The sequence below is a fragment of the Pongo pygmaeus genome, chromosome 5 (assembly GCF_028885625.2).
Source record: "Pongo pygmaeus isolate AG05252 chromosome 5, NHGRI_mPonPyg2-v2.0_pri, whole genome shotgun sequence".
Lineage (NCBI taxonomy): Eukaryota > Metazoa > Chordata > Mammalia > Primates > Hominidae > Pongo > Pongo pygmaeus.
The window spans coordinates 73,106,606-73,134,576 of NC_072378.2; the positions used below are offsets into that span (position 1 = coordinate 73,106,606).

Below are 27,971 nucleotides of genomic sequence, written 5' to 3' on the forward strand. Positions count from 1 at the left end.
TTGTTCCCAACGTCTCACAGATTCTGACCACAGCAGCCATGTGTTTAGATTGAAGATTTGAGTCCAGCATGTAGGTTACTTGGTTCATCTATTTAATATCCATTAATATACTATTAAGGATTAGGCTGCTGTCACCTCACAGCCTCTATAACCTTGGTCATATGAGGTGTGCAAAGATTAATTTTTTGTTGTTTGTTTGTTTTTGAGACAGAGTCCTGCTCTGTCACCCAGGCTGGAGTGCAGTGGCACGATCTTGGCTCACTGCAACCTCCGCCTCCCAGGTTCAAGCGATTCACCTGCCTCAGCCTCCCGAGTAACTGGGATTACAGGCACCCACCACCATGCCTGGCTAAATTTTTGTATTTTTAGTAGAGACAAGGTTTCACCACATTGGCCAGGCTGGTCTTGAACTTCTGACCTCGAGTGATCCGCCCGCCTCTGCCTTCCAAAGGGCTGGGATTATAGGCATAAGCCACTGTGCTCAGCCAAGAAGATTAATTTTTAAAATAACTGTCTACCTTTAGGTAGATTCACAGAAAGTTGCAAAGATAGCACAAAGAGGCCCTATATTATCTTAATGCAGTGCACCCAGTGGTTATATCTTATGTTATTATAGTACAATATAAAAGCAAGAATTTGACGTTTGTGTGGTATGTGTGTATCGTTCTATATGATGCTTTATTTTCAGTGGCATAGAGGGAGTTTTGGAAAATGATAACTCACTGGGCTCTGACCAGTGGTGGCAGCCCTGGGTGAGGGGGAAGGGGACACTGAAATGAGTACCAAGTCCCTGGGTGGAGTGAGGAAAGGGAGAAAGAGCAAGAAATGGAGTTATTTCCCTCAAGGATAACTTTCCTATTCAGTACGAAGCTGTAGCTATGCTGCTGCTTTTGCTCCCTTGCTTGAGATAGGTGCCCAAGAAAGGTGGTCATGTTACATGTCTTTAAAAACCATAGTTCCTTCTACTTTGAGTAGGAACAGAGAGGGTTAAATGGGTGGTTTTTGTTTATTGTTTGTTTTTAAAGGGCATATGTTTCTAGTTAGTACTTTTTTTTTTTTTAACACCAAGGAAACAAGTTTGTCCCTTGTACTGCATAATGTATTCGTACTGCAGATGGTAACACTGTTTTAGGAGTATGAATGTGCTTGTGATACCTGGATACCTGGCCACTATTCTGCTAACTGGAGGCTTGTATGGTCTATGTCTTGGTCATTGGTTAGAACCGTTATTCCCAAGTCCTGTCACTATGAGTGACTGTCAGGTATAGACCAGCTTCAGTTCTTCAGGTGTTTAGTTCCAGCCTTGATAAGAACCAGAATATTTGTAATCCTTTCTAATGAGAGAAGGGATTCAGGAAAAAAACTGTCTCCTGGGGAGGTTCTGATTCCTCCCTCCTCACACTCAGTAGATTATCTTCCTTTCCACTTCACAGAGAACACAGTCATCAGATGGGAATTTCTTTCACTTTTTCTGCCAGATTTGCATGTGTTGCCTGTGCCCATCTCATGCTTATTCTCTTCTTTTTAGGGGAAAGGTCCTATTCATATCTAAGACCAATATCCCGATTTCTGCCTTGGCTTCTTTCTTCCTCTACTTTGTCAGAAAACTTGCAGTGTTGACAGTCTCTTTCTTCTCAGTCTTCAAACTGGATCTCTTTCTGTCTTGGATCTTTTTATAAAATCTAATATGTTTAATTCTTTCTCATTGAAAAAACAAAAAATATAGAGAAGTACTGTACTTTAACTGTACTTCCTCTTCAGTGACTTCACATTCCCATTCTAGCCAGTCTTCTAAAAAAAATGTTGTCTGATCTCTCTGCCTCCATTTTCCCAACTCACTCCAGTTTGGCTCTGAGATTTCTTTCTACTTGTTTGGATTCTTCTTCTTGGTCACTTTTGTCATTTACTCTCTATTACGTATTGGCACATTGCAAGTTTGGTTTTAAGTTCCTTTCATTTCTCACTCTAGGGAAGTTCACCCGAAGACGTGGTTTCAGTTTCCATCTATACACCAATGACTCTCAAATTGGCCTCTCTGAGAGAACCTATACCTCTGAGTTCTAGACCTTTAAAACTATCTACCTATTCAGCATCTGTATTTGGATGTTTCAAAGCATCCCAAACTCTTCATGTCCAGTATCATTTTTAACAATCTTTCCCCACCACACCTGGCTCTTCTGCAGCATTTCGTATCTTATTTAATTGCTCTATCCATTCAGCTGTGCAGGCTGGTAACCTTAGAGTTCTTGACACCTCATGCTGCCTGACCACCCATATTCAGACCTTCACCAATTCCCACAGCTTTTGCCCTTAAATATATTTCTTTCTTTTTTTTTTTTTACCCTGAGACAGAGTCTTGCTCTGTCACCCAGGCAATCTCAGCTCACTGCAACCTCCACCTCTCGAGTTCAAGTGATCTTCCTGCCTCCATCTCCCGAGTAGCTGGGAGTACAGGTGTGTGCCACCATGCCCGGCTAATTTTTGTATTTTTTGTAGAGATGGGGTTTCACCATGTTGCCCAGGCTGGTCTCTAACTCCTTAGCTCAAGCGATCTGCCTGCCTCAACCTTAAATGTATTTCAGATCCACCTACTTCTCTATTTCCACCTCTCCCTCCTTTGTCCAAGCCACTATTATATTGTTCCTAGATATTACAGTGTCTTAATCTCTCTGCATTTAGTTTTTTTCCCCTTTGCAACCAATTCTCTACGCAGCAATAAAAATCATCTAAACATTAGTTGGATCATGTTATTCCCCAGCTTAAAACTGTCGAAAGACTTTCCACTGGCCTCAGAACAAAATTCAGATGTTTTACCATGGCCTACACAGGGTCTTACCTGATCTGACTCTGTTTTTCCCGTCTCATCTCCAGATTTCATAACTGTCTGTAAATGTTAATTCACAGCTTTTATCATAATTCGTAATATATACTCACGTATGTGGTTATTTGATAAATATCCTTCTTTCCACTAGATCAGCAGGTCCGTGCAGGGTTGTATTCCCATTACACCTGCCACTCAGGCGCAATGAATATCTCTTGAAGGAATGGATGAATGAATGCATTTGTTGTGTTTGGGCCTTAGCCCTGGTAATTCTGATTCAGTAGCTCTGGGGTAGGAACTGGACATCTCTATTTATTAAACCCACCACAGCTGATTCTGATGCTGAGTTTGGGTTGAACCCCATAGAGAAATATGTTGCAACTACAGTTTAGACCACAGGTGTTTAGACTCTAAACAGGAAAGCGAAGGAAAGGATGATGTAAACATTAATAAACATTTTCTCTCATTTTGCAAACCCTATTGACTCTGTCATTCCTCTAAGTAGGTCAGTGTACATCAACTGACACTTTTACAGGATGATATTTCCATTGTGATTTCTTTTTTATTTTTAAGGTCTCCCAATTTTATGGTAAAAATAAAAGAGGGGAAAAATAGGATATTACATGATTGCTGTTATGGAGGCAATAGGTTTAGGCAGTCAGGTTAGTAGGGATCAGAATAAAGCTAAAAATATGAAGCTTTTCTGTTGTATGTAAGGGTGGGAAGAAACACCAGTCAGTACACATCTAAGGGTGATAAGACACAGACCCGGCTTTCAAGGAGCTTACAATCAGAAAAGCTTCGTGTAACAAATGCAAAGAGCATTAGTTTAGGAGTCCTAAGACCTGGGTACTGTGCTCTAGTCAAGTGATGGTGGGCATGGCATTTCAGCTGTGGGTCTCTGTTTCCTCAGCTGTAAAATAAGGGATTTGGATCAAGGGATTTTTAAGGATCTTCACAGCTTTACAAGTCCAAGATAGGGCTGGAGGGGACTGTAGGACTTGGATGGGAAGTGGTGGGCTCTGAGCTGGCTGACAGGGCTGTGGGGCTGGGAGCAGGCACTGGCTGGAATGGAGGGCTTGTAGAGAGTAGTAGTTGAAGAGAAAGGTGGGGAAGTTTGTGGGCCGAGCTGTGGAGGATATTGGCTATCAGGCTGAAGTTTTATATTTCATTTTGTAGACAGCAGGCAGCTCTAAAAACTTTCGTGTATTTTACTTTGAATTTCAATCAGTGATGCAAATTTCAATATAGGACTTCTGAGGACAAAGGAAACAAAATGTGTGTGAATGGGTCTCTCAAATTATGAAAGTTATAGGATCATACCTTCATAATTTTCCTCTTGTTATAAAAGTAATGCATGAGTAAGGTAAAAACATCCAAACATGATAGTGTAGAAAGTATGACACCCTTATGGTAAACTTCCAAACAAACAAAAATCATCAGTATGTGTTGTCTTCTTATTGCTTTAGTAGAAAGTTTCTATGTAAAAGTATGACATGATTAAAGTTGTGTTTTAGGTAGATCACTTTGGTGGCAGCATGTAGGGTGATTAGAGGGAGAGAAACTAAAGTCCAGGAGACTACCAGGGGTTAGTATTATTGCTTAACAAATATAAGAATACCTTCAATGTTAGCTTATAATCAAATACCTTCAGTGTTAGTAAGTTCAAAGGTAATAGGGGACTGCAGTAAGAGAGCAGAAAAAATTAAAGAGGAATGGATGAATTCAAGAGACACTTAAAGGCAGAATCATTAGGGCTAGTGACTAGATTTCGATTGGGGCAGAGAAGAAAGAGGAGCAAAAGGTGCCTGGGAATTTCAAGCTGGGTCTTTGGGAGAATCACCCATATCAGTTCTAGGGAAGTTAGGGATGGAAGCTCGGTTTGGGTGAGTGGTATGAGCTAGATGTATTTGGACTGAGCCATCAGAAATCACATTTAGGAGCAAAGCAGAGAAGCCATCCAAAGCAATAGAGAAAGAACACCCAGTTTTGGGAAGAGAAAAGCAAGCAAGTTCAGGCACAGAGCAGAGGGGAAGAGATTCAGAGAGAGTGGCTTTCCAGGTGCTGCAGAGGCCTCAAAGGGAGTGAGGCCTGAGAAAGGTGACAGGCGGTTAGAGGAAAACAACGTGGCATACCGAGCATCTCCTGGGGCCAGTGAAACGGGAGAGGCAGAATCCAGATTTCAAGGGCAATAAAGCGCATAAATAGCTATACATAATATAGCTATGTAATGTAGGCTAATTATATAATAGTCTACAACTTCTGTTCCTAAGAAGGAGAGAATTAATATGATTATCTGGTGGAGGCAGCAGCAATATAATTTCATTTATATTATGGTATTCCTATCCTTACTTAACATATTCATGCCCAGTTATTTATGTGTAACTGTGAGGTTGAACATTTATTACTTGATAGGTGAAGTAAAAAAAGCACATTATTTTTGTGCCATTTTGTCCTGTTCTTTGGGACTAATTCTTCCCTACTCCTTGATAAAATGTAGGGAAAATCTCATCATTTTTATGGTTACTCTTTGGCAACAAAAGGTCCTGTCATGTTCGGTTACTTTCATACACACAAACAGTCTACATTCAGTAATTAATATGTCCAGTCTAATAAAATAAAATGCTCCCTTCTCCAGCTTGGGTCTTCTTTGGTCTGGATGCCTGCCTCCAACTCACTAGGCTGCCTTTGACTCCTCCAGACTGAATTGGGTGGAGGAAAGAGAAGTGAGGGGTAACAAAATTCTCATCTGATATATAAGGATGGGTCATGTGAACTTGCTAATATTTGTCCTGCAAAAATGGCAATTTAATATGGTTCAATGTAATACTGTTGTCATCTGCATGAGACCTCTCTGGGCTAAGATGGCATTTAAAACTAACATTTTTCCTTTTTAGAACTCCTTTCTGTATTCCTAGGAGGACCCTTAAGATTGTGGGGAGGTCTTTCATCCAAAGTACCCTGGATGCTTTTGAATCTGTCTCCTCCAAATGGCAGCTCATAACTCCATCTTTAGCTCCTGGGCATCTAGATCACACACCTCAGCTTCCCTCTTCTCAGGGCTTGCCTTATTCCTACTAAGGCTGTTTTGATCAGGATAGAAAACAGTCCCATGCTGACTTGCTCTTTTGGCATATCTAGTTGAGGGAAAATGCTCGTGCTTTCTCTGATCCTCAACATTCAGGAGATGCAGACCACTCCTAGCATAGCACACTCTTAGCTCCACTGCCAGCACAAATATTATACCCTTTAGAGTATTCAGGTATGTCAACAGCCTGCTCACTGACAGCTTGAGGATGCCCCCAGGGACACATACCTAGTTGTTTGCATTGTCTATGGAAGCCCCTTTCCCAAGGCTTGAAACGAGGGCCAAGCAGCTCTACCTGATGCCCCAGGGTGTGGTGAGTGCCACTCCTAGCTCATCGAAAGCTCTCTCCTGAAATTCCCTTCCAGTTTTATTTTTATCTTGACCTTTCCACCTTGGTGACAGGTTAAGAGTTACAAAACCAGTTTTTGGAAACCTCCTTTGCAAGTCCTGCATCCTTCACCTGTGGAAGGTGGACATAGTTGACATCTGTTGTCTTGGGGGCCAAACGCAAAACTGAGTCTGAAATAGTTCCCTTTTAACCTCCCGTTATGTGCAGATTTAACAAATTCAGTGCCTTTCTTAAAGTAAAAGGTACATCCAGACACTGGAGAGTAGTGCTAAAACAAACTGTTAGGGAATTGAAATGACCATAAAAGAACATAATGAACAAACAGAAATAATCCAACCAGCACCTTAGTTTTGATTCTGGCATTGCTTTTTACTCCAGAAGCAAGAGTTGAAAGAAACTGACCTGCATTTTAAAATATATTTTTTAATGGTCACGTAATATGCTATATTTCTTCAAATCTGTTAAAAATAGAAACTCAAGAGTTGGATGGCATCATGGTTAGGGAAGAAAAATTCTGTAACTGGAATAGATGGTTGTAGTAATTCACATGTCTCAATTTGTATTCTAGTCATAGCATACTTCTTAAAAGAGTGGTAAAAATAATGTGTTTTCTCTTTCCCACTTCATTTGTCTAATTTCTGTAACATACACCCTCACAATGAATTATTGACTCAGGGACAAGAGGTAGAGAAATTACAGAGGTTGCTAAGAATACCTGCTGACTCTTATTTTCTACTTCTGCTTTAGAAGTTGTTTAGAAAATCTAATCAAGGCAGGCTTACATCCAGTAGAAACAGAGAGTTTCTACTGGATGTGCTTTGGAGCAGGTTTTTAAGAGAGAGTTTTCCCCATGGAACAGTGACCATATTGGGGAAAGAAGAGCTCAGGAGACATGAGTTATGCTTCTCTTGCCTGGGGAGGTGTTTGCTTAAAAGACATGCTGCCCAAGTATTTAAGCCTTCAGGTTAGCCTTTTTTCCAGTTGCTGGCAGAGTGAATGAGTATAAACTGTATTTGATGAACTACAGTTAACACAAATACTCATTTTGAAACAGATAAAATTATTTTGAAACTGAAGGAAAATTGTTTCATAAGAGAAGCTTGGACTTCCTACAAAAGGACTGCATTTTTTTGCTCCATGTTTTCAGTAAAGTTTAGTCAAATTTAGTTTAGTTCACCTAGAATGAACACAGAACAATTTGGAAATACATTTTATTCCTTTTTTTAAACTAGAGGTTAGCAAACCCGGGCAGAAAAACCAAATGTAGCCTGACACCTGTTTTTGTAAATAAAGATTTATTGGAACATAGTCGTGCTCGTTTGTTTACAAATTGTCTCTGGCTACATTTGCACTGCAACAGCATTGTTAAGTAGTTGGGACAGAGACCATATGGCCTACAAAGCCTAAAATATTTACTATCCCGCTCTTTACAGGAAAAGTTTGCAGATCCCTGTTCTAGATTAACGAAAGTACTCAGTATCAGTGTTTTTGTGGTTATATATGGCATAAATGGCTATTAATTCTCTGAATTATTATTTAAATATTTCAGTATCTTTTGTACTTGATTATATATCTCATTAAAATAACTGAATTAATTCTGAAAAGTTGTATGGCCTGTTTGCCTAATGGACAATACACTGGACATTACAAAACTAATTTCTACTTTTCAAATCCCTTGGACAGTAAAATAATTTATTTGTTGATTTGCATTTTACCACTTATGAGCACCTTGGGAAGACATTGTGTAGTAGAAAGCATACTGTCAGCACTCACTTCCAAAATGTTTTCTAGATTTATTGGAACAATTTAAAATGTCAGTGAAAAGAAATACTTTTCTTCCTTCATGTTCTTCGGTTTTCTATGATGGCTGGATGCATTCACTCCTTGGGGCATTCATGTTCCTTCCACGTAAAGGGCAGAGTTAAGGTTACTCTATGGGTCATTTGCCTCTTCAGGGTTGTTTGATCCTTCTCAAGATAAGATTATTTTAATGTGTTGCAGGAGATGCTGCCTGATAACTGAGGCTGATCTGTTGAGCACTGTAAGAACCAGACTGGGGGCAAGAATTGACTCATTTATTCATTTATACTTATGTTTATTCAACAAACGTTGAAGGCATGCTTTACTAGGTTCTGTGCTCTCAAGGATTTCATAGTCTCTTACAGGAGGTGTACACAAAGCAAATGATTATCATATATTGTGTTAGGCAAGATGATTGAGTTATAGTCAGGATATTATAGGAGAGAAGGGGTATCTAACCCACCATGGGGAGAGGGCAATCAAGAAAAGCTGTTTGAAAGAGGCTAAATCCAGATCAATAAATCCAGGACATTCTGTCAGAAATTCAGGTGGAGATGTCTGGCAGGTGGATTTGAGTCTCAATCTGGGATAGAGATAAGGATTTAGGTGTCTTTATTCTAGGAATGGCAGTTAAAACCCTGAGAGCTGATGAGAGCCTGAAGAGTGAGAAGAGGGCTCAGCATGGGAAAGGCCAACATTTAAGGATCAGAAAGAGATGCATAAAGGAAACAAGGAAGGGGTCAGAGAGATAATTAGGAATACCAAGAGAACAAAAGACAAGAGTGTTTAGAGACTGAGTGAGGGGAAGGAGATGGTCAATGGAAAGATGGAAAATCCAGAATTGATCAGGGACTGGCAATGTAGGAGGCAGAGGGGAGATGGAATTCATTTCAAATATAATCTAATGTAAACTACTTATGTGTTAAACAAATGATGACCTAAAACTTAGTTTCAGGCTGTTGTTTAAAGTAGGCTCAAATAAGTAAGTTGATTTCCTATATTTGTAAAAGCTAATAATTTTTATTTAATCAAACACACATTTATTGAGCACTTATTTTATACTAGGTGCTATAACAGGTTGGCACCCCAAGGGATAAACTATGAGGGATACAAAAATGATCAAAAAGTGAAGCAGTAATATTTAAGCTAAGAATGAGGAAGGATGGAAAATGAGGAGGGATGGAAGTACATATAAGTCAAGAATAGGCAAGAGTTAGAGCAAAAACACAGTGCATGAAACCCCAGGACACTGTCAGTCTTGAATTATTGTTCTTGACTATGTCTGTCTCCACCACTAGACTCTCTAATGCTGAGGACTGTGATTTTAGAGCCTCACATGGTGTTTTGCATGTTGTATTTACTCAATTAATGTTTGCTATATGAATGAAACTTGAGAAACAGAAACATCATAATTGTTACTTATTCCATAGTCTTGTCTGTGCTGGCCTCAGTAATAAAGCAAAAACTAACTTAAAGACTAGCATTCCTATGTTCATTAGTAAAACAGGTAATAGGTAAATTACCTTCTTGATTTGACTTTTGAGAATGACATGTTAGAACTTGTAAATGAATCAAATACATGTAATTTATAATGTTACTATATGATATGAAAACAATTTGAGATAGAAGTCACAAATATGAAGTCACAAATCGATCAAAACAACAAAATTTCTTTGAGATTTTCTTTTTTTAAAATTTTTATTTTTCAACAACAGCTAACCAAAGATGGGATCCTCTTTACATGACAATGTTGAAGCCAATTGATACACAATTTATTTGTTAGCATGTTAGTGGTTATATTTGTTTTATATTTTGAAGTGAACTATGGCCTTCTTTTAGGACTGAAAAATAACTTCGTGGTGTACAGATATTTTAGATTAATCAAGGGTATTTGTTAACAAAAGCTATTATTTTATAGCTGCATCTCTGTGTTTGATTTGATAAATTTGGGAATTAAATTTACAATACAAATTTCATTAGTGGAATTACATAGCCAATTTGGAGAGGTTCTATTTAATGTGCTACCTTGATTTAGAATGAACGATTTAGAAATATGAAGAGTTGACTGGGCATGGTGGCTCACGCCTGTAATCCTAGCACTTTGGGAGGCTGAGGTGTGATTGTTTGAGCTCAGGAGTTTGAGACCAGCCTGGGCAACATGGCAAAATCCCGTTCTACTTAAAAAAAAAAAAATTAGTTGGGCATGGTGACTTGCCCCTGTGGTCCCAGCTAGTTGGCGGGCTGAGGCAGGAGAATCGCTTGAGTCCAGGAGGTTGAGGCTTCAGTGAGCTGTGTTTGTACCACTACACTCCAGCCTGGATGACAAAGCGAGACCCTGTCTGAAAAAACAAAAACAAAAACAAAAAGAAATATGAAGAGTTAAATAAATGATACGATAATAGCCCACGTTTTCTTGTTGATTGTGGAAAAGGAAATAAATAACAGTATCTATTATAACCACATAGGATGTATTGATTTAAGGATTACAGTAGAAAATAATTCAAGGAATTGGAAAAGTGAAGCACGTTGTTCCATGAAGATTTTGCACCCTTAATTATTTACAAGTATTTGAGTTATGTGTAACTTCATTTTCTCCATTAATTTTTGATAATGATATCCAAAACAAATCTGCAGTTATTTTTTAGTTTGACCTGTGTTATCTTTGCTTCATAAATTCCTGAATTATCTAGTTTAATCTAGTTCTTATTTCACAAATAATGGAAGTCAGATTAAGCAGTATGTTTAAATGACCCGCAATGAATTATAGAGATAGGTCACCATTTTATGCTAACGGGTTGGCAAGAAAAATTCATGAAATTTTACAGGCTTCATGTTGCAGTTGTCTACAAATACACTTCCATAAATGAAAATAAACAGGTTTGTTCATTGCATCATTATAAATGTAATTTAAAAATTAATTTTCTAAATTGTTTTATGCAAGTAAGCAAGCAAGCAAAATAAATAAGAACTCATATACTTTCTTGTCTTTTTTTCTCCCCTGCCCAATAGGACCAGACATATTATCAATCATTTCAGGTTTCAGAATATGGTAAGAGTTCCTCAATCTATTTTGGAAGAAAAAAACATTTGTTACTTTCAGCAGAGATTAGAGAAATTTTTAAGAGATGTATTATTTGAAGTAAAAATCTCAATGGAGTTAAAATTCTGGTGTTTTTTTAAAGGCCTAACCATATTTTTTTTCCTTGTAAAAATTCTAAAATCTCATTATACAGAAAAAAGTAGAAAAAAATCACCTATAGTTGTATTGTGCTAGTCTTTTTCTTATCCACAACATGATTTTTCTATTTTTCTACTTTGTTGTGATCAAAAAATATTTAAAATGTTGCACTTAAAAATACTTAACAAATTCTCTTCCATATTTTTCATTTGATTGGCATTGGTAAAGATGGTCTGTTTCTCAGGTAAATCCTCTTCTTGCAGGTGCCATACTTACAATATCTGTTAGAAACCCATAGATAAAAACAGTTGGACCCATCTATTTTGTTGATGAATGGAGAGGAATGAGAGATGAGACTGAAAGCATAGGATCTTAGTATTAGTTATAATTTGAATAGTTATTTCGAGGTTGCACATGCAGTTTTTCATTTGATTTGAGCTTCTTTTTGAGATTGGGTTTTATTTAGGCAGTAGAATTTATAATATATAGGTAGTAATACCTCAGGCTCTGTGGGCCATATGTCTCTGTCGTTACTACTCAATTTTGCCTTGGTAGCATGAGAGCAGCCAAAGATAATATGTACATGAATGTTGCTGTGGTGCAATAAACTTTATTTTATGGGCATGAAAATTTGAATTTCATATAATTTTCGTATGTCATGAAATATTGTTCTTCTTTTGATTTTTTTTCAACCAGTTAAAAATTGTAAAAAATGTTCTTGGTTCATGCTGGTCATAGTTTGCTGAACTCTGATCTGTAACTGTGCTCTCCAGTAGCGGGGCCACTTGCCATGTGTGGCTGTTGAGCACTTCAAATGTGGCTAGTCCGAATGGAGACACCAGATGTCAAAGACTTAGTACAAGAAAAATGAAAGAAAGAAAAATAGTTCATTAATAACCATTTTTAAATTTTGATTATTTGTTGAAACGATAATATTTTAGATATATAGGGTTAAGTAAAATATAAAAATTAATTTCACCTGCTTATTTTTACTTTTAAAATTTGGCTACTAGAAATGAAAAATTACACATATGGCTCCCATTTTATGTCTTTTAGACAGCCCTGATCTAGAAGAATAAGTCATAGGGGACCAACATTTCTATAGGCTATCTTTATATCTCATTGTAGTGGTATGCTGGGTGGTTGTATGTTGTTGAATGAGGTATAGTGGAGGTGGGGAATTGATTGCAATCCTATGATGTTTGAGGAAGAGGCATTTGGATTTTCTTGGTGGTGGGGATTGCGGGGGCGGGGTCATAGTTGACTCACGTGACTTTTTGGTCTCCCTGTCCTAGACTGATCTAGAGTCTAGGAGTGTCTTGGTACATTCAGGGCTGTTAGCCTTGATTGGAGCTGAAGGTCTGCCCTATATTGTTGACCATTTGGCTTTTTTGATATTTCTCTTATGTTAGTTGAATGGTGAGGTGCCTTGTTATGAGAGTGGCCTGTTTCTTTGGTTAGAGAACTATAGAAAAAAAGTTTTATAGACTATAAAGAAACACACAATTTTTACTCTGGTGGAGTGCTTTATATCAATTATAGTATTAGTACTTATAAAATAGTTTATACCTTAATTATTATTATTATTTTTTGAGACAGAGTCTCACTGTGTCACTCAGGCTGGAGTGCAGTGGCATGATCTCGGGTCACTGCAACCACTGCCTCCTGGGTTCAAGTGATTCTCCTGCCTCAGCCTCCTGAGTAGCTGGGATTACAGGCATGCACCACCATGCCCAACAATTTTTGTATTTTTAGTAGGAACAGTATTCACCATGCTGGCCAGGCTGGTCTTGAACTCCTGACCTCAGGTGATCCACCTGTCTCTGCCTCCCAAGTTCTAGAATTACAGGCGTGAGCCACTGCTCCCAGCCTCATACCTTAATTATATAAAGCTGACCAAACTAGGGATTTCTAGTTTTGGGTGAAACAAAGGGCTTTTCATCTGTCTTAATATGTATTTGGATTCTAATAAATTTAAGTTCAAATAGTACAAATTATCAACTCCTTCACAACGATTTTATTTTTCATTTTATTCCATGGAAGATGATAGTGAAGTAGATTCTTTAAAAGATTTACCCTTGCTTCTTCGTCTCAAAAAAAAAAAAAAAAAAAAGATTTACCCTTGCTTTTCTTTTCCAGTGTTACCAAAATTTGAAGTGACTTTGCAGACACCCTTATATTGTTCTATGAATTCTAAGCATTTAAATGGTACCATCACGGCAAAGTAAGTGTCATTTTTCTTTTGATATGACTCGAAACCATTATAAAACTGTATGACCAAAAGCTGATTATATACTTCAGAATATTAGGGCAATTTTTGCTTATTGAAATACCTTAGTGGGCAGTAAATGACTATTTATAATAAATAATTAAGCATGGGACAGATCTCCACATTTCTCTGCATCTATCGCTCTGCTTGCAAGCCGACCCAGTCTTAAAATATTTCCATATTTCTTAGACTTATTAAGGGATTTATATTATAGATAGCACTGTTTTTTTTTCAGATGACATGGAATTGAAGTAACTTATCTTTACTTAAATTCTATTTTTTTCCATTGCTAATGGAGATAGAGCTCTTGGGGGAGAGAATTGGTTGCCTTATTGCAATTAACAGATGAGTAAATAATCCACATTTATCCATTATGTCACATCATACGAACACAGAGACTTCCAACCCACCTAACACAACAGATCTATGTTGGCTGTCATGATTTTGACTCACTGGGTTGAACAATGCATGGCATTTTGTTTTGCTGAGGCAAAAAGCATCGTCAGAGTTCCAGTCTAATGGTTCTCTGAAGTGCAGGCTGGGATTAGCCCTCAAGTAATTCAAGGACTCTTCTCTTGTAGCTTGAGAGTGAAGTTCAGATTCTTTAGTTTATCTTGCAGGGCTCTTTTCTGGATTCATGTCTTTTGAAACATTCCACCTTTCTCTACTCCAGCCCATTCTCTACTGTCACAAACTTTAGCTTCTAAAAATGTAAAATGCTTTTTTCTGACTAATAGGCCATTACGTAGGTAATTTCAAGGCTTACTACTTGCCCCCAACCCTCCTTATACCCCTCATAATACTAGTTACACAGAGCTGCTGTTTGCTCGTCCACCTTTCTGAAGGTGGCTCTGTGTCTTGTGTACTACAGCACCTTGGTGTCTACTACAGTGCCAACCATGGAGTAGGTATCCAATATATACCTATTGAAAGAACAAATAGGCCAGGCACAGTGGCTCACACCTGTAATGCCAGCACTTTGGGGGGCTGAGGAGGGTGGATCACTTGAGACCAGGAGTTTGAGGCCAGCTTGGCCAACATGGCAAAACTCCATCTCTACTAAAAATACAAAAATTAGCTGGGCATGGTGGCACACTCTCTGCTACTCGGGAGGGTGAGGCATGAGAATTGCTTGAACCTGGGAGGTGGAGGTTGCAGTAAGCCAAGATTGTACCATTGCACTTCAGCCTGGCTGATAGAGGGAGACTTTGTCTCAAAAAGAAAAAAAAAAAAAAAGAACAAATAGATAAGCAACATAACCCTTAAGATTTCAGCTCTAAGCTGTATGTAGCACAGCAAAGGTCTTCATACCAAATCAAAAGCCAGGTATTTGGAGTTCTGTGGATATAGGAAAAAAGAAATTCAGTTTCTCTTATATCCTCATTCAACAATCAACACAGAAGACTTCTGTGACTTCTTGTCATGAAGAGGTGGATGAGGATTTCTCCCCACCAAAACCCAATCAATCGGTTCTGCAGGGGACACCAGCTGGGTCTCCTCTAGTTCAATTCAAGTCTGACACTATCTACTGGGAGACAGCATCAGATCATAGATGAGGACTCACTCCAAGACTGCCTCCCACTGCAGATGCCACTCACAAGTAATAGATTGTCACCTGTACTTCTGACTGATTGACTGTAAATCGGAGTTCCCACTACCTTCTCTTTGGGTTTGACTAATTTGCTGGAGCTACTCACAGGACTCAGGAAAACACTTTGTTGGCTTATTGCAAAGGATTTTACAATGGATAGAGATGAAGAGCTGGAAGAGATATGTCAGGTGAGGCATGTGGGAAGCAACATGGAGCTTCCATGCCCTTTCTGAGCATGCTGCCCTCCAGGAACCTCCATGTTTTCAGCTCTCTGGAAGTTCTCCAAAGCCTGTCCTTTTGGGTTTTTATGTTTTCATTTCCTTTTTTTTTTTCATTTACCACTGATCAGAAGGGAAGGTATTATTTTATGTTTTTGTCCTTTTTTTGTACTATGGCTGCTTTCAGAGAAAAAAATTCCGTGTTTTGTTAATGATACTATCCTAGAATATTTTGATATTTCATTTTATTTTTTTAAGTGATGAAGTCTCACTCTCTCACAGGCTGGAGTCCAGTGGTGCAGTCATAGCTCACTGCATCCCCAAACACCTGGGCTCAAGCGATCTTCCCACCTCAGCCTCCCAAGTAGCTAGGACTACAGGTGGAAGCCACCACGCCTGGCTATTTTTTTTCCTTTATAGAGATGGGGTCTTGCCATTTTCTCCAGGCTGGTCTTGAACTCCTGGCCTCACATGATACTCCTGCCTTGGTCTCCTAAAGTGCTGAGACTACAGGCATGTTCCACCACTCCTGGCCTGATTTGCTTTTTAAAAATTAGTCAAGATTTTATTTTCTGAGTGATTAACTTATCCCAAATGCTTCCAGGTTCTATTTGGGACAATAATTGTATCTTTGTTTCACAATTATTAGAACCAGCTTGGTGGTTGGAAAACTAAATCTGCTTCACATTAAAGTCAAAATTAAAAATTTTTGTGTCTGAGAGTACTTTAAATTGTATTTGGATTTTAAAGATCCTTTTACTACCATGTGATATAACTCTGTTAAAATACAATATCCTGGCATTCTAGTTTTGCTTTTATTTAATCTTTAGCACGATACAAGTAGAGTCAGGTTTCGAAGACTCTTGAATGAGTGAATTTGATGCTAAGGTTGCTAACCAGGGTTTCCACTGACTTTACTGTTTTTGTTTGGAAATGTGGTGCATTTGAACTTGGATTTTTTTTTTCTTCTTAGTTTGGAATATGCTATATTTTAATATTTGCTTTTGAGTTGGGTTGATCCAGATGAGGGGCTGTTTCTGTGTTCAGTTAATGGATTCAGGAAGCAGCCGTTTACTGCTGTGATTTATAGACTGCAAAGCAAAATTGACTTCCATGTCTGGCTCAGCATTTCACAATAGAGATAGGAGCAACCCAGGAAATGTACTTAAAAAGGCTTTCTGGCAGTAAAATGTATTGCCTCTTCTTCACATGAAGAGACTTTCCTATAATGAGAGAGGATAAAATTAATACATAGAAAGAAAAGTAGCAGAGAATATTTGACTCACGAAGCTAAGTTTGGGCCAGGTGAGGTGGCTCGTGCCTATAATCCCAGCACTTTGGGGGGCCAAACTGGGTGGATCACTTGAAGTCAGGAGTTTGAGACCAGCCTGGCCAATATGGTGAAACTCCATTTCTACTGAAAATACAAAAATTAGCTGGGTGTAGTGGCAGACGCCTATAATCCCAGCTATTTGGGAGGCTGAAGCAGGAGAATCGATTGAACCCAGGAGGCAGAGGTTGCAGTGAGCCGAGATCGTGCCACTGCACTCCAGCCTGGGTGATAGAGTAAGACTCTGTCTCAAAAAATAAAATAAAATAAAATTCCCTGGGCGTGGTAGTGTGCGCTTGTCATCCCAGCTACTCAGGAGGCTGAGGCAGGAGAATCTCTTGAACCCCCGAGGTGGAGGTTGCAGAGCCTCCATCTCGGCAGAGCTGAGATCATGCCACTGCATCCAGCCTGGGTGACAGAGTGAGACTGTGTCTAAAACGCACACACACACAAACCCAGAAACTAAGTTTGGTACTTTGGATTTTAAAAATTATTCTTATTTTAAATTTTTTGGCAAAAAATCAATTTTTGACAGCCATGAGCACATTTGGTGCTTCAGAATCTATGGTGTAATAAACCTCCCGGGCTAATATTGGAACATGCAGCAATAGACCGTGGTAATTGCACTATCAGCTGACATTTAAAAATCTTCTAAAGCTGCGAAGTTTCGTGGGCATTCAGTTAATGGGCCAGTCCAGATTTCTAGGAGTGAAAGATTTACATAATCTTTAAAAAATCTTTGGACAGGAAACTGTCACTCTCAATTATGATCAGGTATTTTCTGGAGTCTTTCAGATGGTCAGAGGTTGGGCAGAGTGTGTGGTTAAGAACTGTTTTAAGCTACTATAGTTAAAAGTCTTCCCATTTTGGAAACTTAATTTTAAGGATCACCATTTATTTATTTATTTATTTATTTATTGAATTGGAGTCTCGCTCTGTTACCCAGGCTGAAGTGCAGTGGCACGATCTTGGCTCACTGCAGCCTCCACCTCCTGGGTTCAAACAGTTCTCTGCCTCAGCCTCCAAGTAACTGAGATTACAGGCACCCACCACCACAGCTGGCTAATTTTTTTGTATTTTTAGTAGAGATGGGGTTTCACCATCCTGGCCAGGCTGGTCTTGAACTCCTGACCTCGTGATCCACCAGCCTTGGCCTCCCAAAGTGCTGGGATTACAGGCATGAGCCACGAGCCACCGTGCCCATCCAGGATCACCATTTATTAAAGACATTTTTATTGGGTTTAATTTAAAAAATTATAGTAGGAGTATGTTTTTAATGTAACTTTTTTCTTTTTAAAATTTTCTCTTTTTAGTGTTTTGCCATCCCATAATGTATTTTTTTTTAATTTATTTATTTTGAGACAGAGTCTTGCTGTGTCACCCAGGCTGGAGTGCAGTGATGCGATCTCGGCTCACTGCAACCTCCACCTCCTGGGTTCAAGCAGTTCTCCTGCCTCAGCCTCCAAAGTAGCTGGGAGTACAGGTGCCCGCCACCATGCCCAGCTAATTTTTGTATTTTTAGTAGAGACGGGGTTTCACTATGTTGGCCAGGCTGGCCTTGCACTCTTGACCTCGTGATCCACCCACCTCAGCCCCCCAAAGTGCTGGGATTACAGGCGTGAGCCACTGCGCCCAGCCCAATGTAATTTTTTAAAATGTTAGATTGCTAATGTATGCTATTGAAAGTAGTATTTTTATTGTGTTCTGACAATATCAAGTTGATACATAAAAAGACTATGTTTGTAATTATTCAGGTATACATATGGGAAGCCAGTGAAAGGAGACGTAACGCTTACGTTTTTACCTTTATCCTTTTGGGGAAAGAAGAAAAATATTACAAAAACATTTAAGGTAACTTTTGCAGACACTTTATAACTTGTGATGGGTAAAATATGTGTATTTTTCTAGAAATAAGATTTAGTACTGAATTAACAAAAAGTTAAGTGTACGAAAATCAAGAGCTTTCCAGCATTGAACAAATGAGAATTTACGCAATTATAGCGATTAAAATGGTACCAGAGCTATCATATTTTTTGACTTAGTTTGAGTTTTATTTCTAAAATTTGAATTGCTAAAATGATAAATAATACTGAACTTTTAAACAAAACAGATAAATGAATCTGCAAACTTCTCTTTTAATGATGAAGAGATGAAAAATGTAATGGATTCTTCAAATGGACTTTCTGAATACCTGGATCTATCTTCCCCTGGACCAGTAGAAATTTTAGCCACAGTGACAGAATCAGTTACAGGTTTGTAGACTTTAAAGTGAAGGTAAAACTATTCATGTGACACTGCTTTATCATCTTTCTTATTATAACTGGCACTTTCATTTGGGAGCATCATTGACTTTCTAAAGATGCTATTTAATGTTGAAATTGTTATGACTGTTAGTCTAAGTTGCAGGATGATTTTATAATGGGGACCTTATTTTCTATGAAAGTCACTACTTCAACCACATGTGATAGCTCTTTGTAATTTTTTTTTTCCATTTCTACTCTTTCCCCCTGAAAACTACATGGAAAGGCTTACATTTTCAGCTGGTAACCTTCTTCTTTTTAAAATCACTGAAATCTCAGCTGTTCCTAGACAGTTTTCACTTTTAATAAGAAAATAAAGTGGAGTTTCTTGGACCTTTCTGTTACTATTTCAACAACTTTAGCCAATCCCCGAAAGAGCAAAAGACGATTCTTTCATTGGCCTTAATTTGCTGCTGTTGTACATGTCACTATGGTAGAATGGCAGCAATGGTGCTTAGAAGGGATCCATAGGGAACATCATAGAACTGTGTGGTGCTTGTAGTGTCAAAGTCAATATGGTGATGAGGCTTATGTGCCCTGATATTTTTAACCCTTTTTGCAATAGGTTAGATGGAGAGATTTGGTAGATAGAAGGTTTTGGTGAAACATTACTTTTGCTTTCTAAATTGTGCAATTTCCAAAAAAGGTATTTCAAGAAATGCAAGCACTAATGTGTTCTTCAAGCAACATGATTACATCCTTGAGTTTTTTGATTATACTACTGTCTTGAAGCCATCTCTCAACTTCACAGCCACTGTAAGTTGGTATATTTATTTCCAGTCCATAGCAGTAAGTTCAGCTTAATGAAATAGAATGGGAAATAATATTTTCAATGCTTTTTAAAAAATTTAAGCCAAAAAGTATATAACTTTGTCTCTTTAGATATGTGGGGCATGTAGATTTGTTTCCAAATGAGCTTTGTCTATTTTTTCTAAAAAAGTAGTTTTCAACAACAATAAAAATATTTTTTTGAAAATGTATTTTTTTTACAAGCAATTTAAGTTAGATGTGGATTGCTACACTGAAGCTTTTATTAATTAATTGAAATAATTACATGGTAGTCAAAAATTTCAATTTCAATTTGGTTTTTATAATGATTAATTGTAGTTCTAGCAAAGATGTTACATTAAAAATTATCAACAAATCTCATTTTTTGGAGATAATGTTGAATTAACACATTAATTGTGTGAATTTTGACAATGAGCAAGGCATGATGTTGGGCAGGGCTATAGAGCCAAGAAGAGCTCAGTCCCTACCCTCAGGTTCACAGTTTTTGTGATGGTGACAGGAAAATATATACTTAACTATAACTCATGGCAGATTAACATTAGTGTTACAGATTAATTTCTGTAGGGATTTAAAGCAGGGGTTGCCAAACTTTTTCTGCAAAGGGCTAGAGAGTAAATATTTTCAGCTTTGTGGCCGTGTGGTCTTTGTCACAGCTACTCAGCTCTGCCATTGTAGTGTGAAAGCAGCCATAGCCAATTTATAAGTAAGTGAGAGTGGAATGTGTTCCAGTAAAACTTTATTTACAAACATACTGGATTGGCCTATCAGCTTGCAGTAGTTGGCTGATCTCTGATTTAAAGAAAGGAGGAGTCAGGTCAGGTGTGGTGGCTCATGCCTGTAATCCCAGCACTTTGGGGGGCCGAGGCAGGCGGATCACCTGAGGTCAGGAGTTCGAGACCAGCCTGACCAACATGGAGAAACTCCGTCTCTACTAAAAACACAAAAAATTAGCCGGGCGTGGTGGCACATGCCTGTAATCCCAACTACTCGGGAGGCTGAGGCAGAAGAATCGCTTGAACCCGGGAGGTGAAGGTTGTGGTGAGTGGAGATTGCGCCATTGCACTCCAGCCTGGGCAACAAAAGCAGAACTCCATTTCAAAAAAAAAACCAAAAAACTAAAACAACAAAGAAAGAAAGAATGGAGGAGTCACTTGTTGAATGGGTCAGTAGACGTTTCAGGTAGTTTCTGATTTCAGTGATCTTAATTTAGGCAGTTTGAAAAGGTAAGTTTAAAAAATTGAGGCTGCAAATGGTAATTTCTGAATGAGTAGAGTGAAACCATGGGCGATCAGGGAGGGAGAGTTGGCTGTGGGATAGGCATGGGGGTTATTATGGGATGCTTTATGGTAGAGGATGGTCCAAACTTTTTTAAAAGATTAGTTGGGTTTTAAATGCTTGGGCATGGGAGTGGGAGGTGGGGAGCAAGATAAGAAGTGAGACAAGAAGGAGAGGTCTGGCTGGCAAGTTCAGGGTGCACTCAGGTAGTGTTTGAGGGAGACTGCTCAGGCTGTGTGCAGGAGGATGGCTGTAGCCCAGGAGTGAGGGGATGGGCAGCCTTGTGGTTGTAGCTGTGGGAGTGGAGAGGATGGAAGAGAGAAGCATAGGACTTTGGTGTTCATTGGATTTGGGGGGTGGGGAGAGGGAGGGAAAATTCAGAAATGTAAAGTCTTACAGAATCGTGATGTTAGCAAAAATAGGAAAATGACATGGTTGCTCATTTTAGATGTGTGAATTCAAGGTGTCCAGGATATCCAAGTAGAAGTTTCCTGCAGGTAACTGGAGGTGTTGGGCATGAACTCCAGAGCAAGGCGAGGATGGGAATTTTGGCTTTAGGGTACAATCACAGAGATGACAAGCTAAGCAATAGGAGTGCTGAGACCTTGGAGGAAGGGAGAAGAACAGATGTCCAAAATTCCCACATTTAGGGAGAGGGAAGAGGAACTGAAAAGGATGCTGAGAGGATGCACAAAGAGAGGTAGGAAGTGAAGGGGGTTGTTTTGGAGTCGTAGAAGGTAAGGGAATCCATAATATTAACAAGGGAGTAATCAGTGATGTTGGATGCCTCCTAGAGAGAGGCCAATGAATCTGGATATTATAGTGCTACCAATAATTTTTGAGAGTTCAATTTCATGAGAATACTACAGACGGAAACTGTATTTAATTGTATTTAAATCTTTTGTGTTTTTAAGATGTTTTGTTTTGACCATTAGGTGAAGGTAACTCGTGCTGATGGCAACCAACTGACTCTTGAAGAAAGAAGAAATAATGTAGTTATAACAGTGACACAGAGAAACTATACTGAGTACTGGAGTGGATCTAACAGTGGAAATCAGAAAATGGAAGCTGTTCAGAAAATAAATTATACTGTCCCCCAAAGTGGAACTTTTAAGATTGAATTCCCAATCCTGGAGGATTCCCGTGAGCTACAGTTGAAGGTGCCATCTGTTTCCCATCATTGTGTCACTGCAACAACACCATTACAGTAGTAATCTTGTGGTAGGCACTCAACTTGTCAGAACTGAAAGTACATAGGAAGTGGACACATGTTTCTATTTTACAAAATGGAGGAGAGTGGTAAAAGTAATTTAATGACAGTGGCTGAAGGTTAGATTAAATTTTTCCTTGTAAGTTCATTTTGAAGAGCACAGTAAAATATAGCAATATGAAGATATGATGGAGAATTTCCTCAAATCCCCAGTCTAGTGTTTGAGGTCAGTCATTTGAAATTTTATTTTGGCAGGAACTGAAATGAAAGATAAATATATATACATAAAAATATATACATATATGTATATATGTATATATGTATGTATACATATATACGTATACACACATACATATGTATACGTATATATGTATATGTATATGTGTGTGCGTATATGTGTGTGTGTATATATATATATTCCTCTCCTGTGTTTTAAAGCTATCAGTTTCTTTACAGTATAAGCTATAAAATGATGAAAATCCAATATCTGGTGAATGTATTTTTCTTGCATTAAAAAAAAGTGAAGATGAATTTGGTCTTTAATAATTGTTCAGCAGGTAGCATCTTTTCTCAAGGTGTTACTAAAGATGAACATTTACAGCTCCTTTTTCTTTTATTATAGGCCTATTTCCTTGGTAGTAAAAGTAGCATGGCAGTTCATAGTCTGTTTAAGTCTCCTAGTAAGACATACATCCAACTAAAAACAAGAGATGAAAATATAAAGGTAATGCTTACAACTCACTTGAGAATTACAATATAATTGGACTATCTTGCTTTTGATATGTACATATTAATTAAGGTTTTTTTCTAGGTGGGATCGCCTTTTGAGTTGGTGGTTAGCGGCAACAAACGATTGAAGGAGTTAAGCTATATGGTAATCTCTTATAGAATCTAAATTTATGATTTATTATAGAATCATCTTTTTATTCACTTTTTAGTTCAGGGGTACATGTGCAGGTTTGTTATATAGCTAACTCATGTCATGGGGGTTTGCTGTACAGGTTATTTCATCACCCAGGTATTAAGCCTAGTACCCATTAGTTATTTTTCCTGATCCTCTCCCTCCTCCTACCCTCCACCCTCCCATAGGCCCCAGTGTCGGTTGTTCCCCTCTATGTGTCCATGTGTTCTCATCATTTAGTGTGCACTTATAAGTGAGAACATGTGGTATTTGGTTTTCTGTTCCTGCATTAGTTTGCTAAGGTTAATGGCCTCCAGCTCCATCCATCTTCCTGCAAAGGACATGATTTTATTCTTTTTTATAGCTGCATAGTATTCCGTAGTGTATATGTACCACATTTTCTTTATCCAGTCTACCTTTGATGGGCATTTAGGTTGAGAATCATCTTAAATGGTGTCTACCTCATATCTACACTAAACTTATTAATTTTTATAACTCAGCCTCATACCTTTTCAGCTTGTCCTTTTTACGTTGCAATCAAATAAAAAACCTTTTTTATTTCTTCACCTATATTTGCATTTCCAATTTAAAATAGATAACTAAATCTCATTTTATGTTTAAAATTTAAATTTCTATTTGATAAGCTATATATATTCATTATAGAAAATTATACAATGTAAGAAAAATGAAAAAGAAAATAAAAAGTGCTATCCATGACCATGTAATTTTGCTAATTCAGCTTTCCCAATGGTGCCCTGTATTCCTTGCAATCAAAAATAGATTCTTGACTATGAAGCTACTGTTGCTCCAATCAGTGTTACTTTAATCTTACCATTTTCTGTTTCTCAGTGTATGCTCTCTGTGTTTGTCAGAGAGGTTTTCCTGCATTCCAAAAGACTTTGAAGCTGGTTTAATTCAAGAATTTGTGTGTATGCATACAATTATGATTAATGTAGCTTCAGATGAGATCCTACTAGGTTTGGCAATAAATTAAACCCATCTACTATTCTTTTCAGATAGTATCCAGGGGACAGTTGGTGGCTGTAGGAAAACAAAATTCAACAATGTTCTCTTTAATACCAGAAAATTCTTGGACTCCAAAAGCCTGTGTAATTGTGTATTATATTGAAGATGATGGGGAAATTATAAGTGATGTTCTAAAAATTCCTGTTCAGCTTGTTTTTAAAAATAAGGTAAGATTTAAGGTAATGATGTTTAAAAGAAAACTTTATATTAGTGAAGTCTGAGAAATGTAATATTTCTTTAGAAAAGTATCATTAAACCAAATTGGTTAGAAATTTATATTATTCTATTTCTAGAACTATGGTTAAACTTTTCAATATTTAGCACTACATATATATTTTCACTTGTGGAGTTATTGGGGATTGATAGTCTATTTGTAAACTATGGTTCTGGTCTTTAAGACTTTAACTCAGATCATGAAGCTGTTTCAGAATTTTTCAAATGGTTGAATTAATATTGCCCAGGAGTGAAATTCCAGTGGTAACATAGAATTCGTGTGGTGTTGATATTGCAGTGATATAAAGGGTGTGGGAGGGAGTGAGGCCATCTAGGATAATACGTAGAAGCAGAGCTGGGCTTTCGTTAATCTACTTAATTAGCTGGAAACTAGCCCAGGGCAACTTTTCAATGAGCTTGATTACCTTGCATGTGAGGATCTGTGTGGAGTCTGGTCTCCAAGTGCACCAGTGCCTTTTATAGCCTAATGTGACCAGCTTGAGTAGGAAATCCCTTTAGACCCCAGCTCTGAAAAGAAACCTGATTGCATCATCTCATGTATATCAGAATGAGCCATTGCTGTCACTAACAACTGCTGCCCTCTCCATCCTCTTATGTAAAAAATTATTCCTTTAAATAGTGATTTGCAGAGTATGGTTCTTCTATTTCTGTTTGCTTTATTTGTTAAAATATTTGAGAAGTAACAGTAGTGATCTGTACTTTCTTTTTCTAAAATTTGTATTTATTTATTTTTTGAGACTAGGTTATGAGACTGGCTAATTTTTGTATTTTTGGTAGAGACAGGGTTTTGCCATGTTGCCCAGGTTGGTCTGTAACCCCTGGGCTCAGGAGATCCACCTGCTTCCTCCTCTCAAGGTGCTGGGATTACAGACATGAGCCACTGTGCCAGGCCTGTACTTTAGTTTTGTTGAGAATTATTACTCTCACTTTGATTGTTAAAATATAATACAAACTTCTATTTTTGTAGCTTATGAAAAGAGTTCTTAAAAAGATAACACTATGTTTTGTTAGTGGTAGAGCACAACTTTTCACTTCTAGTGATCCTAGTAATTGCCTGACAAAGGTGAATTTTAAAGTAGGAGTTATGGAGGCTTAAACATCTCAGAAAGCAAGACCAGGTTCTAAAGCTAGTTACAGTGTAAAAGATCACGGACTCTGAGGAAGCAGAGTATATGAATAGCATACTTTCAAGTAATTTCTTAGCTATAAGAGAAAGGAATTAGTTTCAGTTCCATTTGCAACTATATATCTTTCTCTTATTTTTATGTGATAATCATCACATTTATAAAGAAACAACATAATTAGAAATGGAATATGTCTAAGCAAGAGAAAGTTAGCGAATGTTTATTAATGTTCAGTAATGACTATGGAATAAATGAATGAGCTGTAGGAGTGGCAAGAGGTTTAGGTTTAGAAATCATCCACACAGAAGTGCAAGTTGAAGCCATGGGGCTCTGAGGTACAGAGTATAGAGTGAGAAGTACAAGGTCTAAGACTGAGTCTTGAACATGCTGCTCCCTCTCCCCCACGCTTTAGTGTGTAGGTGGAGAAAGTAACCTACATACAGTGGTTTGAGAGGCATGTCAGAAAAAAATTGCACTGGACAAGTTAAACAGGTAAGGAAGGCTTTATTCAAGACTATTGCAATAGAAGAGAGAGATTAAACTCAACTCTGCTGAAACAAAAGGCAGAAGAGTTTTTAAGCACTGGGGTGAACTCATATGAAAGTGCTGGAGGACATTGTTGGGAGGTTGGTCAATGTGATTAGGTAGTCTGTGTTTGCTAATTAGTACTTACAGAAGTTAGGTTTCCACCCTCCCACAGAGAATGAGATCAATTGGGACTCTGTCTTTCTTGATGATTATACTTCAAAGGGATGGCTCTGAGGACCTTGAGAAAGACATGCCTGGGTTGTAAAACTGGCCAGAGGCTGGGAAAAGATTTACATCTCAGAGAGTTGGAGAAAGAATTTATAATTGCATGTTTTCTAAAATAAATGCTTTAAGAAAAGGGAGCTCAGGGGCTTATAGTTAGGAAGAAACCTGTCTTTGTAAAGTAGAGTCAACTTGAGGGGAATGTTAAGGCCCTCTTGGTCAGGCATTATAATCACTGACACAGCAGAATGTTGAGATAGAGCTAGATGAAATGAAAATTCCCGCAGGGGCCGGGCACTGTGGCTCACGCCTGTAATCCCAGCACTTTGGGAGGCCGAGGCAGGCAGATCACCTGAGGTCAGGAGTTGGAGACCAGCCTGACCAACATGGTGAAACCCTGTCTCTACCAAAAAAGATACAAAAATTAGCCAGGCATGGTGGTGCACACCTGTAATCCCAGCTACTTGGGAGGCTGAGGCAGGAGAATCACTTGAACCCAGGAGGCAAAGGTTGCAGTGAGCCGAGATCATGCCATTGTACTCTAGCGTGGGCAACAAGAGTGAAACTCCATCTCAAAAACAAAAAAAGAAAATGCCCAGTAGGCAGGGGCCTCCTGACAAGGCCATTTGGTTCAGCAGTGATGCGATGACTGATGCTCTTTATAAAGTATTAGTAGGTCCAGGACCATGCTTTCCTGAGGGTAATGGTGAGGAAGTTTAGAAGGCCATGGAGACGGAGCATGAGGGCCTGGACTAGTGTTTGCTCTAACCACCCACTCCCTTGGAAAGGCCTCCCCTCACCCTCAGTCCAGGTGGTTCTATGAGTCCCCGAGGAGCTCTCCTTGCCTTCACTTCTAAGTTCACGTCACCAGCATGTAGGCATCTGCAGTTTCTTTCCTCTTTTGTGTTTCTCCTTTGTATACTGGCCTTCCCCAGGTATGCTAGACACTGCTGTCTTCTACTCAGCACTGGCTGGGATCTGAGGGGTGGGAGATGGAGAAAGGGAAGAAAAAAGATACAGAATTAAAGAATAATTCAGATTTATACCACTGTAATAAGTTCTATGACTTGCAAACACTCTGGGAGTAGTTTTTTTATTCCTTTCCCTAGAGAAGGGTTATGTATGGTTTTAGAATTATCCCTGAGCCAAGGCAAATGTAGAATCTTTGCTATATTTTGAGCCAGTGGTCTGCTATTGGCAAGAATATGCTTTAAAAAAGTGAAATAAGTTAATCCTCCTTTCTCGCTTTTTTAGATAAACCTATATTGGAGTAAAGTGAAAGCTGAACCATCTGAGAAAGTCTCGCTTAGGATCTCTGTGACACAGCCTGACTCCATAGTTGGGATTGTAGCTGTTGACAAAAGTGTGAATCTGATGAATGCCTCTAATGATATTACAATGGAAAATGTGAGTTTAGCTATTTTTTCATTATGGAGATACATATTACAAGAGAAAGAGGAAACTTTATTGTATTACTTTAAATATTTAAAGAAAATTTCATTAGTTCCTTTGCATGTGTAAGTCAATAATTAGTAAAGCTTCCAAACAAAAAGTAATCTGTATCGTAATGGTTATGTTGGAAAGAAGCTTATGTGATTAAGTGTCCTTGCTGTCTTTCATCAGAATTATCACCTAAAGTTAGATGGGAGGAATAAATTCTGGAGGTCTATGGTACAACATGGTGACTGTAGTTAATGATAATGTACCACATACTTGAA

General features: G+C 38.3%; 1 protein-coding gene across 6 annotated transcripts in view; it reads left to right on the forward strand.

Annotated features, from left to right (window-relative positions):
• CD109 (CD109 molecule) overlaps positions 1-27,971 on the forward strand; it is a 395,831-nt gene that overhangs the window by 49,407 nt on the left and 318,453 nt on the right. For all 6 annotated transcript variants that reach the window (XM_063666328.1, XM_063666326.1, XM_063666327.1 and 3 more), the window contains exons 6-15: positions 11,068-11,107; positions 13,376-13,460; positions 18,399-18,495; positions 18,755-18,896; positions 19,591-19,700; positions 21,944-22,168; positions 22,841-22,942; positions 23,030-23,092; positions 24,136-24,312; positions 27,508-27,660. In XM_063666328.1, the coding sequence (XP_063522398.1) occupies positions 13,423-13,460; positions 18,399-18,495; positions 18,755-18,896; positions 19,591-19,700; positions 21,944-22,168; positions 22,841-22,942; positions 23,030-23,092; positions 24,136-24,312; positions 27,508-27,660 (1,107 nt within the window). In that variant the 5' untranslated portion in view covers positions 11,068-11,107; positions 13,376-13,422. The remainder of the gene's footprint in view (positions 1-11,067; positions 11,108-13,375; positions 13,461-18,398; positions 18,496-18,754; positions 18,897-19,590; positions 19,701-21,943; positions 22,169-22,840; positions 22,943-23,029; positions 23,093-24,135; positions 24,313-27,507; positions 27,661-27,971) is intronic.